The sequence below is a fragment of the Megascapheus bottae genome, chromosome 1 (genome assembly GCF_031878675.1).
Source record: "Megascapheus bottae isolate mThoBot1 chromosome 1, mThoBot2.hap1, whole genome shotgun sequence".
Classification (NCBI taxonomy): Eukaryota; Metazoa; Chordata; class Mammalia; order Rodentia; family Geomyidae; genus Megascapheus; species Megascapheus bottae.
In genome coordinates this window covers 64,275,279-64,288,479 of record NC_143509.1, presented here as the reverse complement: position 1 = coordinate 64,288,479, position 13,201 = coordinate 64,275,279, and the positions used below count along the sequence as shown (strand labels likewise).

The following is a 13,201-nucleotide window of genomic DNA, read 5'->3' as shown; positions in this document are numbered from 1 at the left end:
ATCTGTTTTTTTTAATGCTCTTTATCTCAAATACTGCAGATGCTTGATACCTTTTTAAAAATTTTTTTCATAACACTACCCACTGCATTGAGGACATTTCTGCCTTTCAACAAATATAAAAAATTTCATTCTGTCACTTCAATTAGACACTTCAACATTTGCTTGATTTTTTAGGTACCCTTTGCTTTTGGGAAGGCATATTTTCACAAGATTAAGGGCAGGAAAACACTCAGCAGCAGATCACGCAATGATTGAAACACAGCTGACAATTATGAAGAACTCCACATCAACTGAAATGGTAATGCATACAGTGGAATGTAAATTTTTGGTTTTGGAAATTTCTTTTTGTTTTTATTTATTATATTTTGACCATATTTAGTCAAACCACATGTAATAAGTCCTCACACAAGATAGATTTACTGTACTTAATATGAAGAAAAGATACGAGAGATTTGCTATCATTTTTCTTTTATACTGGTGATACTGATGTTTACATTTCTACCTTCAGAACACTGATTTTTGACATGGAATTCCAATCTTTTACCCAATTGGCTCACCTGTTTTCTGTTTAGTTTGCATGAAAACACTTCAGAATCATAAATCTTCACTTCTGCAGATTTTAATTGTCCCAGACCTCAGCTTTGCTTATGCCATTAATCTATCAAGCTGGATTGCACAAGGTACAAGACCTAAGTGGGCAGGAAAAATTTCTTACCAAGTTAAAACACAAACATTATTACAGATAATAACATTTTAGATGCTGGACTTACAAATATTCAGGAATAACAGAGAGCTAAGTCACTAGGGGAATATTTATTTCCTGTAAACTGAAGGATTAGAAGAATTAAGATGGAAGAGGGAGGCCTTAGAAGCCTTGTAATATTCTTGTGCACTTTACAGTTTTAATAGCCTTGTAGCAGGTATGTGTCATGCCTCTATAGTAAAAGCTCCTAAAGGTAACTTTATTGAGGTTCTGAATAACATTTCAGAAGTTATCCAAAACTTTCACCTTGATTCTGTAAATAATCGATGAAAATGAACTACAGAAAGTAGGGAGGTTAATGGTGAGGATAACTTAGTTCCTTTTTTTTTTTGCCAGTCCTGGGCTTGAGCTCAGGGCCTGAGCACTATCCTTGGACTTTCTCAAGGTTAGAGCTCTACCACTTGAGCCTCAGCACCATTTCCGGCTTTTTTTTTCTATGTATGTGGTACCGAAGAATCGAACCCGGGTCTTCGTGCATGCTAGGCAAGCACTCTACCACTAGGCCAAACTCCAGGCCCATCTTAGTTCCTTTTAAATGCAATTTTGAATGGCAGTTACAAATTATCCACATGATGCTTTTAAGCTCAGTTGTTGGGAGTGGTGATGTTTAGAATCTGTACTAGGATGTGTCGGACTGTCCATCCATGGTTCAGGATAGCCACACTGTGGGATCATGAGCTATGAGTCTCTCTGGCAGTCTTATGTGAGTCCCTACTGCCACTGGACTAATTAGGAAAAGGGCAAGTTGGTGGGTTCTTTAACAACAGCAACTACCATAGCCATTGTGATTTATTGTTATTTGCCTTGGCCTGACAGGTGTTGGCAGACTTAGTGAAAGTCTCAGGGTCTGAACATCTTGGGTTTCTGTTAGCAGATGGCGAGTCCTGCTGGGAAAAAGCTTAAAATGTTCCAGAACACATATGTAAGGCATGGTTTGAACCACAAAGTCCAACAGTGATATTACATTGGGAGTAGTTATTCCTTCTTCAGATAATAGAACCATCTTGGGTGATTCTGGAAAGTGAGCCTTGAGATTGCCTCTAGAGGTAAGGAAATGGGGTCCAAGGGGCTTCTTAGCTAGTGTTTTCATACATGTTAATAAGGTTTCAAACCCAGATCCCAATGTGGGACAGTATCTCCTTTGGGGTGAGGAATTACCTTTACCAAGTGTAGCCAACTGGATTCTACAGAGGGGTAGAAGCACTGACCTTGCCTTTCACCTTTCAGAATACAGTGAAAGGAAAGAAAACAAAAAAACAAAAAAAATCCAGAAGGAATGGATCCACAAAAGCACAAGATTAGTCATTTAATAGTTAATTAGACATCCGAAAGAAGAGAGGCTGGTTGTTTTGCAGGATGGACAAGGACCCCGGCATGTTGAAAATGATGAAATTTATTCATTTTTCCTTCATTGCAATGAATCATGCCTCTAGTGACAATTCTCTGCATGTGTGTAGAGCCATGGTTTACTAGAATCTTTCTGAATTATTATTGCTGTCATATCAGGGCCTTCAGCCATTTGGAGGTTGTCAGGTAAAGTCAGATGTGAGCTAGGGAGGTAGGACACTCTCTTCTGGATCCAGGAAGCAGCTGATGTTACCTGCCACACAGGGGCGTCCTGCTCCAAGAACCATCTCTACCTCATGCCAGAGGATAATGAAGTCTTTGTGAGCAGGCCCTGGCCAGGGGCCTGACAGACTGGCAGCTAGAGATGGATACTGTTGCCTTCTGTGCTTCTTCAGCAAGACAGGATCTTCAGGAAGGCTTTGCGAAACTCCACATTGAAGGTGGTATAGATCACAGGATTGAGGGCGCTGTTCATATAGCCTAGCCACGTAGTGGCTCTATAAAGCTCTGGGGATATGTGGCATGCTTGACAGTGGGTGTTAAGAACATGGGTCAAGAAGAAAGGTAGCCAGCAGACAATGAAGGCCCCTGGATTACAAAGGAAGAGAGAAACTGGGTAGGGGAGTTTTGTTTCCCCTTGGTTACACCATAAAAATGGTTCACAGTTGTCTAGGCCAGTCATATGTTGGAAGTTTAATATCACCATGTACTTTTTCAATGATCCTAGGAAGTGTCATTATTCACATCTATTCTCCTAGAAAACGACATGCTATTATTTTTGATTCACTTCAGGCCTTCTGTTACAGAGCCAATTTTGAGTTTTGTCTTTAGGGAATTCTATATTCATATCTTTTCTTCTCAATTCAGTTAGATTTGTTTTGTATTTTTCCACTCAAGACATGGTCCCTTACTTTGGTAGGGAGGAAGACCTTAAAGACAGTCCCTCCTGTTGAGATGACATCTAACTGTGCTAAAAAAGCCCCGAACATATGAAATTATTTAGGTTTACCAATAATACTGAATGGAATGAATTGCCTTTATTACTGCTGTATGGCAGCTATGGCTTACAAAGTTCTAATTTTTCTAAATGAAGTTTATTTTTTTCTACTAAAAAAGTTAGAACAACTTCAATTGTACACAAAATAAGTAAACACAAGAAAGTAGAAAGAGGAAAATAACCATCCATCACTCTACCACTTTTGACACCTTGGTGAATTTCTTTTTAGTCTTTTTTTTCCCCTCTGTAATTAAAATAACCTAGGTGTTATTATGCCATATGGCAGTATTGTTATGTCTCCTTGTTTTTTCACTTAATATTTTAAAATAAATAAAACATTTATTAATTCTCCAATATGTACCAGATAATTTTATTAAAAATCAGTGCTTAATTTATATATGATAATTCTATACGATTCTGTAGTCCTACATTCATTGTAACACTATAAGATGCCTTTCAATTAGGTGTTTTTGTTTTAGTAAACTTCACAAATTGCATGTAGGGATTTTGGATTTCTGCAAGTGTCAGAATGTATATAGTAATCCTTTTCAGTGATACTCTACACATTGTATAAATGTTATAATCATTGAAATATTAATTTCCATCAAATGTGACTACTCTAGAACATGTCACCAACGTCACATGAATGTAATGCAACCCAACCCAACTCATGCTGGCTCACTTACCAAGCACAATGGCCACCATCTGTGTTGCCTTCTTCTCCCGAAGTGGCACTCCCCGAGGGTGCAGGGGAGCCAGCTTCAGAGATGTTGATAACCTGCCATCGCTGAGCTTTCGCACCTCTAAGCTGAGCTTAGGTGCCAGCGTGGGGCTCAGGGAGTTGTGCACTCTCTCCTCTCTTTTCAGTTCTCCTTCTTCTTCTTGGAAGCTGGGCCGTCTCAAGGCAGTATCCTGGCAGATGCTATAGTAACGCTTCAGCTCCATGTGTGCCCCGCCTGGAGACAGAGACTGCAAGGGTGACAAGAGAAGGTCCTGACATTTCTGGGGATATTGTTTATCTTGTGTATGTTTCTGAAAGGGAAAGAAACTGCAAAGGAGGAAGAGGAGAACATTGCTGTATTAAACCTACAGAGGGAGCATCTGAAGGAGAGTGGTAAGACTACGGGAATTTCGGGAATTGAACTCTGTTCCTCACAAGTATCTGGTATACATAACTCATTCAGTCATGGCAGCATATCTGAAGAAGGCAGCAATAGATGCTAGTTTGGCTTTTCTGAGTTAGACTGACATGACCAAAGACAGGAACATGAAAATGATGTCAGCAAAATCTGCAGTGCCAGTGCAGGAAACTCTCGAAACAATGGTGATGACAACAGCACTGCTTGCTGGTTACAAGGTATGGGCTTTATTTGAATTTGTATTCATATCAACTGATCATAAAATATTGATTAGATATTTAGTGACAATAGAGAATTCTTATTTTCAAATGTGACTTGACATTGGGATTATGCTTTGTTAAAGTTTTTGTATGCTTGATGATCTTGTAGAAGTATTTTCAGTTGAAAATATTGTATTTGGGATTTGCTTCTTAACAGATTGGTGTGATGTGTATGTGTGTGAATATAGGAAAGGAATATAGGAAATGAAATAAGATTGGTCAAAAGTTAATAATTGCTGAAACAAATGAATAATAGCTAGAGAGTGTGTTATATTTGTCATTCTACATTTTTATATTTGAAGTTTTCTTTGACACAGAGGTATGAAGAGAGACAAACTCCAGCTTTTCACCTCAGCTTTCCTACCTAGTGGGCATAATCTTCCAGCAAGTTAACTCAATGTCTCTGAATCTCATTTGCAAAACAGAAAAACCAAAACCAACACCAATCAGCCAAACAAACACCTAGGGGAAATGGGTTTCTAAGAGTAGGAAAGGGAAAGCGAGTTTTTCTGCAATTTGGCCGGCAAAGAAGCAGGCAAATATATGTCCAACATCTGAACTTCTTTCCATGTTTGAAGGATAAGAGCCAGCTGTTCACATTGTAGCCTTTTTTTGCTGTCTCTCCAGCACTGAAGTTCTGCTCTATGAACCAAATCGCAGCTCTTGGAGAGTCACACCTGAGATTTTGAATGAGGACTAGTGAAGCAGGGAGATTTCACACTTGATTTTCCAGTGTCAGTGTCTAGGATCCTAGGTCTTCTAATCAAATCATTCTTGGGACATGAACAACATCTGGAGCTGGTCTCCAGCCCTCTCACTGCATCTGTTAGCTACCTGGCCAGCTTTTCTGGTCTACCCAAATCAGCCTCACTCAACACCCAAACCCTTTGCTTCTTTTCCCTAGTTCAAGGAAACCTGCTTTCCAAACACACCATGCCAGCACATCGCACACTGTAAGCATTGTGGATGGAATAAGCAAATTCAAGACTTCATCAAGATGAGCTAGTGTTTTAAAAAACCCTGCACAACAGAGTTACTCTTCAGAATTCAAAAGGAATATGTTTTGAAAGAAATTGGCTTTCATTTTGATGGGATTCTTAATAATTAATATAAGCATATTATGTTTTGACAATTTATAACCAAGATCATGTTTACAATTAATGTGGTACTTATTGATTCTCTTAAAATGACAATATTTAGCTTCTGATGAGTTTCTAAAGCTAAAGGATGATTTCAGTTATTTTTGAAAGTGGGAATAAATTCCATTTCCCTGGGGGAACATTCTGTTTCAACTTTGTACTTGTGGAGTGTCCTACAGGAGGAATTTGATTCTTGTATACACGATTCCGTTCATTTTACACCTCCTTAGTCCTGCTTCCATGGCTGACATGAGAAGCGGGTTCCTCTGCCACTGGTTGGCAGAGACCTCCCCTCCCAGATGGCAGGATGGAACCCAATGCTTCACACTCCTGGTAATGCAGCAGCTGGCTCTTTTGTAGTCAACACTTTTCTTTTGGCCTGGAAGCCTCCTGAGACCTTGATCTGCCATTGGGCAAATTTAAGCTGCTTATCTATCTTTCATCATTTACAAAAAGGGCTTCTAATTACTACATCAAGCCTATGTACAGAAAGTGGTTAATTAATTATACAGAGACTGGACAACACTTAGACCCACATCATTATGAATTTGCCAAGTTTAACTCCTAACGCGGTGATCAGGCTGAGGAATATTGGTCGTTATCACCTCCAGGCTCCATTCAATGCTCTGCTAACTGGAGGTTGTCAGGACTGGCTTAAATTGGAAAGGTAAGGATAAGAGTGAACAAGAATTGCCTTGTTTGCCCCCATATTGCCCGGCAAAAGAACATTTGAAAGTCTCTTTTCTCTGCTTTTTATATTTTTTTGGTGTTGTCTATGTGTTTCATTGACATTTCATTCTCTCTCTTGCAGGTGGCTCTAAATAGCTGTTCATACCATATCTGGTATCATTGGCTTCAGTTGTTGGAATCTAGGCCAAGAGTCATAGGCCTTATGAATATCGTTTGATGAGTCCTATTCTGAAGCTTTTATGGCAGAGCCTGCCATCTATTAAACTGTAAATGTGGGATTGAGGCTAAATTCTATTTGGGAATAGGAATACAATCAAGGTATGACTGAATTCTAGGGAAAGATCTCATATTGTTTCTTATGATCTAAGGCATGACCTACTTACCATTTGTCCTGTAGCATCTGATGGAAATCGGGCCCTTATTGAAAATTGCCGAATTGGGTGCAGCCGCAGACAGGAAGACTAGGGTGGTTGAAGAAGAAACTGTCGTGAGCTAAGTCCCACATTGCTGAGGTGTACTGCACGTAGCCACGAAGCATGTGTGTTGTATATCGAACACCATGTGTTCCTGAATTGAGCCTAGGTCCTGGCCATCTAACTTCAGGAGGACCATCAGTCCTGCTCTACTCAAGCACTGAAACTTGAACTTTGCAAGCCTGCCCTTCACTTAGTTCAACAGAGATAGATCCAGACACCTGCATTGGCTCTGTCTTAAAGATTAAAACTCAGTTCTTACGGTCTCACCTTTTCCTAAGAAACTTTGTCTTTCTGTTCTTGTCTTCACAGCACTTTATATTTGGGTGCTTAATTGTCTGTACTTCACATTTGGCAAACATTCCCTTCATAACCAAGCGTAGTGGTTCTACATATAGTCCCAGCTACTCAGAGGACCGAGATTAGAAGTATCATTTTTTTAAAAAAAGACAAACCAGGTAAAAAAAGTTCACAAGACTATTTCAATGAAAGAGTGCAATGATGTGTTCATGTCATTTTAGTTACGGCATGAACTCTAGAATAGGAAAATTGTAGTCCAGACATGGGCCTGGGCATAAAGTCAGACCCCAGACCCTCTCTCAGACTAGCCAGTGCAAACTGAGGAGAAGTGGTGTTAAGATAGCCGGGGATACGGGGAGAGTATAGGAAGGGGTCATGAGCAAGATGCATTGTACTCGGAATTGATATGTTGAGTTGAAATCCCTCTGAACAACTATTTAAAGATACTATAAAAGTTAACAAAACCCTGAGTTCAAATACCAGCTACTCCCCCCCCCCCCAACACACAAAACACCAAAACCAGAATTCCTCTTAGTTAGGAACTGCTCATGGATTTTCAGGTCAGTATTGCAAGCTCCATGGAGGCAGAGGCTGTGTAATTTTCCCAGAGTCACTTCAGTAGTAGGTGATAAGTGGCATCCTGGGTAAACTTCTAGTGCAAAGCAGTAAGTCAAACAAACTCCAAAGTCCTAATAATTGGAAGCTCAGCACTGAGGCAACACCCTTCTTTTCTGTTCCTACAGAGATCTCCTTCTTTCTACTGGCTGCTCAGGGCCCAAATCACAGGGCCTAAATCTAAAGGCAAAAAGAAAAGATTTCAATACATGCTAATGATTCTTTTTTTTTTTTTTTTTTGCCAGTCCTGGGCTTGAGCTCAGGGCCTGAGCACTGTCCTTGGACTTTCTCCAGGCTAGAGCTCTACCACTTGAGCCTCAGCACCACTTCCGGCTTTTTTTCTATATGTGGTACCGAGGAATCGAACCCGGGTCTTCATGCATGCTAGGCAAGCACTTTAACCACTAGGCCAAACTCCCGGCCCCTACATGCTAATGATTCTTGGGATGAGTAGATTGGACAAAACGTTGATTGTGGGGATCCATCAATAGTTCAAGCTACAACTTGAACTGATTAAAAACGTAAAACCTCTTCCCAAGCAAATCAAACAAAACCTCAAAACCTTGCGGCACATGGGAACTGCTGGTCATTTGGAATAACTGATTGGGTCTGAAAGGAAGTAGAACAATCCAGAGTCTGCCCTATCTTCCCACCCAGTGAGTTCCAGGAAGGGTACAAGTACTCTTGGGATGAGATGGTGTACCTTCTCAGCATAGGTAATACCTCAGATTAGAAGGAGGGGCTCAGAGCTGTCTGTTCTGAGTGGTACAAGGGCACAATCAGTTCTTCCTGGCTGGATACAAGGTTTGCTGGACAGAAGACTGGGAGTCCAGGGGTTGGCACCGGCTTTCCTCAGCCCATTGCAGGTACTTACCTGCTGAGGGAAGCCAGGCCGGACACTGATGCACTGGCTATTCTGCCGTGTGAGGATCCGTTTCCGTCTCCTCTGTCTCAGCACCACATAGATTCTGGCGTAGACCAGGACAGTCACCCCAAAGGGCACATAGAAGGACACCACTGAGGAGTAGATGACAAAGTCAGGGTTGGAGATGGAGCAGATGCTGGGGTCCCCTGTGGGTGAGAGATGGGGAGAAGGCAACACAGTTTGCTAAGGGGCTCACATGCCCGTGATGTCAGCGCCTCAAGGGCAAGAAGCCAATTCATCTTCGTGTTACTTCCAGTACATTGACCAATGATTATATGCCAGACACTGCTGTGCACTGGGGCTGCAAGATGAATTAGACACTGTGTCTGCCTTCGTGAGCAAACTATTTAGACAAGCAGTGATCTCTCTGTGTGGCACGGTGAGTGTCAAGTAGAATACTGGAGCCGGGAGGCAGGGGCGGGTCCCTGCGCAGGGGGATCAGAAGCTCCAGGGAGGAATGTAGCCCTTGGCAAAGGGCCTGCTGCTATGGAGACAGGAAGAGAAGCTAGCTTCTTTGAACCCAGGACATGGGGTAAGTGGTGGTGAAATAGAAGACAGGCATTTGCTTTTGCAAGAAATCCCAGCCCTTGGCCAGGGCAGGATGGAAAGAGAGCTGATTAAGATGTGGTCGCAGAGGAGAATGTGAAGCGTGAAGCATCCTCATCACTGGTCTGTGTGACACCTGCCACTCTGTAAGAGGTCCCTCGGGCTTGGCTTTGCTAGCAAGGGTTGAGATTCCCCCAGGGCACAGAACAGGGCCAGAAACGTGCCTCTCTGGAAAGTAGAATGGGAAATAAGCCAATATCTGCTAGACCAAGGGTCATGGCTCTAGACAGTATTTCATAATGGAAACGTCAATGGTACATGAGGCAGATTCCATGACTATCTGTATTTTCAGACGAGCAGACTAAAACTCAGAGAGATTCGATAAGTGACTCAAAATCACACAGACTGAAAAAGAGATTTCTCTTGCTAGTCTTAGCCACATACTCGATAGCCTGAGATCAAAATTTTTACAGATGGAATACCATGTTTTTCAAGCCAGAGTTAGAAGTCCATTTAGTATGCATTTATTTGTGCTGAGAGAGAGAGAGAGAGAGAGAGAGAGAGAGAGAGAGAGAGAGAGAGAGAGAGAGAGAGAGAGAGAGAGAGAGAGAGAGAGAGAGGCGTCTGAGTGTGCTTGTTACAAGCATTATTTTTCAAGAATATCAATGTTGGCTTCTAGGGAGGGGACGTAGAAAGGAGAGATTTACATAAGAGTGTGTCCATCTTTCATTATGCCTTAGGAATGTTTTCATCTTGCACAAGCCTTTATTTTTCCATTAAATATTTGAAAGTGTGTGTATGTGTGAGCTAGAGGACAGAGAGAGGGCACATGGTTATTTCTGGCTGTCTGGTAATGACGGCCCTCATTTACCATCGCTGAACTTGTACCATCACTCTTCCCTCCTCAATTTTGAAGTAGCTGCTGACTGTTCTCTGATCAGACTTTGCAGTCCCTCCCCTCACAGACTTTCCATCCTATATGGTCTTGATGATTGCAGTAGGCAGAGTGACACTGAAGGGGACCCTTTCCCCAGGTCCCAACAGGCCTAGTGTGGGTGGACATCCTGTTACTAGAGCAGTAAGGGCTGTGAGGAGCATGGCACAATCGATTCTGGGTGCATATCTGTTGAATCCTCTAGCAGTGGCTTGGACTCTCAATATCTGGAAGCCTTTCTTAGGAGGTGGGGCACCTCATCTTGAGTTAACCAAAACAATACTGCCCAGACATGAATATACAAATGAGGAGTAAATAGAAATTGTACAAATGAGAATTTTATCCAAGCATGTAGGTACTCACTGACCATAGGATAATTGGGAAAGGAATGTGTGTGTGTGTTTCTTAGATTAGAGGTACTTAACATTAAGATAGAATGGATGAACATTCATTTATTTATTTGTTTGGCCAACTTTGGTGGCACACTATTGTGTCCAAAGCTGTGATCTAAGTAATAATAAATAACTAAGTCTACGATGGGTTTAAGGTTTTTCTGGTCTAACCTGCTAACTTGAGCTCCTGTAGTAATGTGAATAGCAAGGTCAAAAGAAGGTTGACTTGAAAAATTCATCAACTTCACACTCACAGGATTATTTGACCTTTATGGATTCTGAAAAGAGGCGATGCCTGATGAATCTGATTGTTGGATGAGCCATTATGCTTTTACCTGTATGCTTCTATTCTTCTCTTAACTTATTGCACAACCAAGCTTTCCTGGGCTCTTAGGGTTCTGAAAGCCAGGTAAGATGTTCTATTGTAATATCAAATAAATAACACTCCTGCACTTCTTTTATTTAAAAAAAAAGAAAGAAAGAAAAAAGAAAAATCAAGCCAGTGGATAGAATGTGCTTAACTCTTTAAGTTTTTCTCCCTCTGCAGCTTTCTTAAACCCTTGTCACTTGCTATTGCTTATTCATCCCAGAATTCTTTTTTCTAATAACACAATAGCTATCTGATTTAGCAGAAATTCCAATGCTGGTTATTTTTCTTCTCTGTGAAATGAAAGGATTGAACGACTCATTCTGAGATTGTTAGGTGCCTCTCACAGCAACACCTCACATGCTCTAGCTTTCTTAGAGGCTGTTGATGTGATATTTGACAAGCCTGCGGGGCTAGAGCTGGGAGCTAAACTAACACTGGGCAGCCAGGACCCACAGCCTTGAACATCCTGAGCCACAAGACCCTGCCCTTTTCTCAGACAATAGGAGAAGGCCCAAGTTGAACTTGGACTAAAAGTTCAATTTTTCTCTATATTATCTAAGAAACAACCACACATAGCAGCACCTGTCCTTAAAAGAAGAACTCTAGCAGAAGGTTCTTTTTTGTGTGTTGCAGTTCTTAAAGAAAGCCTCGCTAGTTCCCAAATCAGTCGTTACTGATAGCACCCTATGCCCTTTCCTCCCTTTCTTTAAATAGAAGGAAGAAAAATGTCAGAAAGAAGTCATGTATGTTGGGTTTTCAAGTGAATGTAGGAACTTTCTTATAGATGGGGAGTTATTGGGGAACTCAGAGCTCTCAGGGTTACAAAGCTACATGGTGATGTTACCCTAAGGCAAAGGTTGCCTGGCCTCCACTGCCTGAGTGCCACTCACTAAATCCCCAGATAGGGAGGGAGCAATTGGTAGGCTGGATAGGAGGGGAGAGGCTTCCCACTGTGGCTGGGGGCTGATGTGATAGCAAAGCTGCCTTACAGCACCAGGTCAGTCATTCAGAGAAAATCCAGACCTTGCTAGAACCAGCTGGAACCCATAGGGCCGAAGAAGATGACCTTCTATTGATATTTGCTTTAGGACAATGACATCTCTGTTTTACTAGCTTTACACAATGTCCTGTTCCTAGCATAAATCTGACACTATCTCGCATCCAAAAACCCCATGGGGGGTGAACCTTGTTCTGAGAAAGCCCCTGATCTATCCCAGAAATTCCCACAATGTCTGTGCATTAAATTATAACAATCTTCCCTTCTATGGAGCTTGGCTAGGGATGTGCTTCCTTAAACTCTGGGGCTCACCCTGAGAGCCCCTGTACACACTCCTGACATAAGGGATTGGTTTGCAATAAAAGATGGACCCCAATAACTTTGTCTTGTTCCTGAATTTGTTTCGGTGGTGACAAGAACCTGGAATAGACTGGGTAGAGGCCTCAGTATTCCTGTCTCTCTCTGAGACTTCCTTGGCCAACCTTACTCTCAGTAATAGAAAGACAATCGTTTAAGTCTTCCCAAAAGCAGATCTGTCCACTTTATGGCACAGAAAACTTTTCTAGGAAGTGGTACTGTGACTAAAATAGTAGAGCTCTAGCCTTGAGCACAAAGAGGCTCAGGGACAGCACCCAGGCCCTGACTTCCAGCCCCATAACAGACAAAATAAAAAGTCTAAGCTGGGCATTGGTGGCTGCTTGGCAGCTGAGATCTGATGATTGTGGTTCAGTCCAAGCATGAAAGTCCATAAAGCTCTTGTCTCTAATTAACCACCAAAAATTGGAAGTGGAACTGTGCTCAAAGGAGTAGAGCACTTGAGCAAAAGAGCTGAGGGACAGCACCCATCCCGACGTAAGTCCTAGGACAGATAAAACACAAACAGCCCAAAGACAAAAACAAAAACCTTTTCTAATAAATAGTAATAGGATGAGTGGATCAACAAGATGTGGTATTTATACACAATGGAATTCCATGCTGCTGTCAGAAAAAATGACATCGCCCCATCTGTAAGGAAATGGAAAGACTTAGAAAAAATCATATTAAGTGAAGTAAGCCAGACTCAAAGGAACTTAGGCTCAATGGTTTCCCTCATTCGTCATAATCAGTAGAAACCTTGGGCTCTCCTAGCAGAGATTTAGAATAGAGCAAAACTTAGAGACATAAGGCCATATAGGATGATGCTAAATGAAAGGACCTCCAGGATATAGAAACAAAAGCCATATAATGAGTAATTGTTGTCCTTAATGTACTATGTTATCTCTCATCTCTTTTGCTGTCCCTTGGTTATCTCATATTGTTACAATATTTCACTTT

At 41.6% G+C, this 13,201-nt stretch overlaps 1 protein-coding gene across 3 annotated transcripts in view; it reads right to left on the bottom strand.

The window, feature by feature from the left end:
* Window positions 1-2,501: 2,501 nt before the first annotated feature.
* Drd3 (dopamine receptor D3) overlaps window positions 2,502-13,201 on the bottom strand; it is a 48,631-nt gene continuing 37,931 nt past the window's right edge. Inside the window, exons 5-8 of one of the 3 annotated variants that reach the window (XM_090332317.1) lie at window positions 8,598-8,794; window positions 6,719-6,796; window positions 3,794-4,139; window positions 2,502-2,698 (exon numbers count right to left, since the gene is read on the bottom strand). In XM_090332317.1, coding sequence (XP_090188443.1) covers window positions 2,502-2,698; window positions 3,794-4,139; window positions 6,719-6,796; window positions 8,598-8,794 — 818 coding nt within the window. The remainder of the gene's footprint in view (window positions 2,699-3,793; window positions 4,140-6,718; window positions 6,797-8,597; window positions 8,795-13,201) is intronic. The other 2 variants (XM_090332323.1, XM_090332321.1) reach the window with 2 other exon arrangements.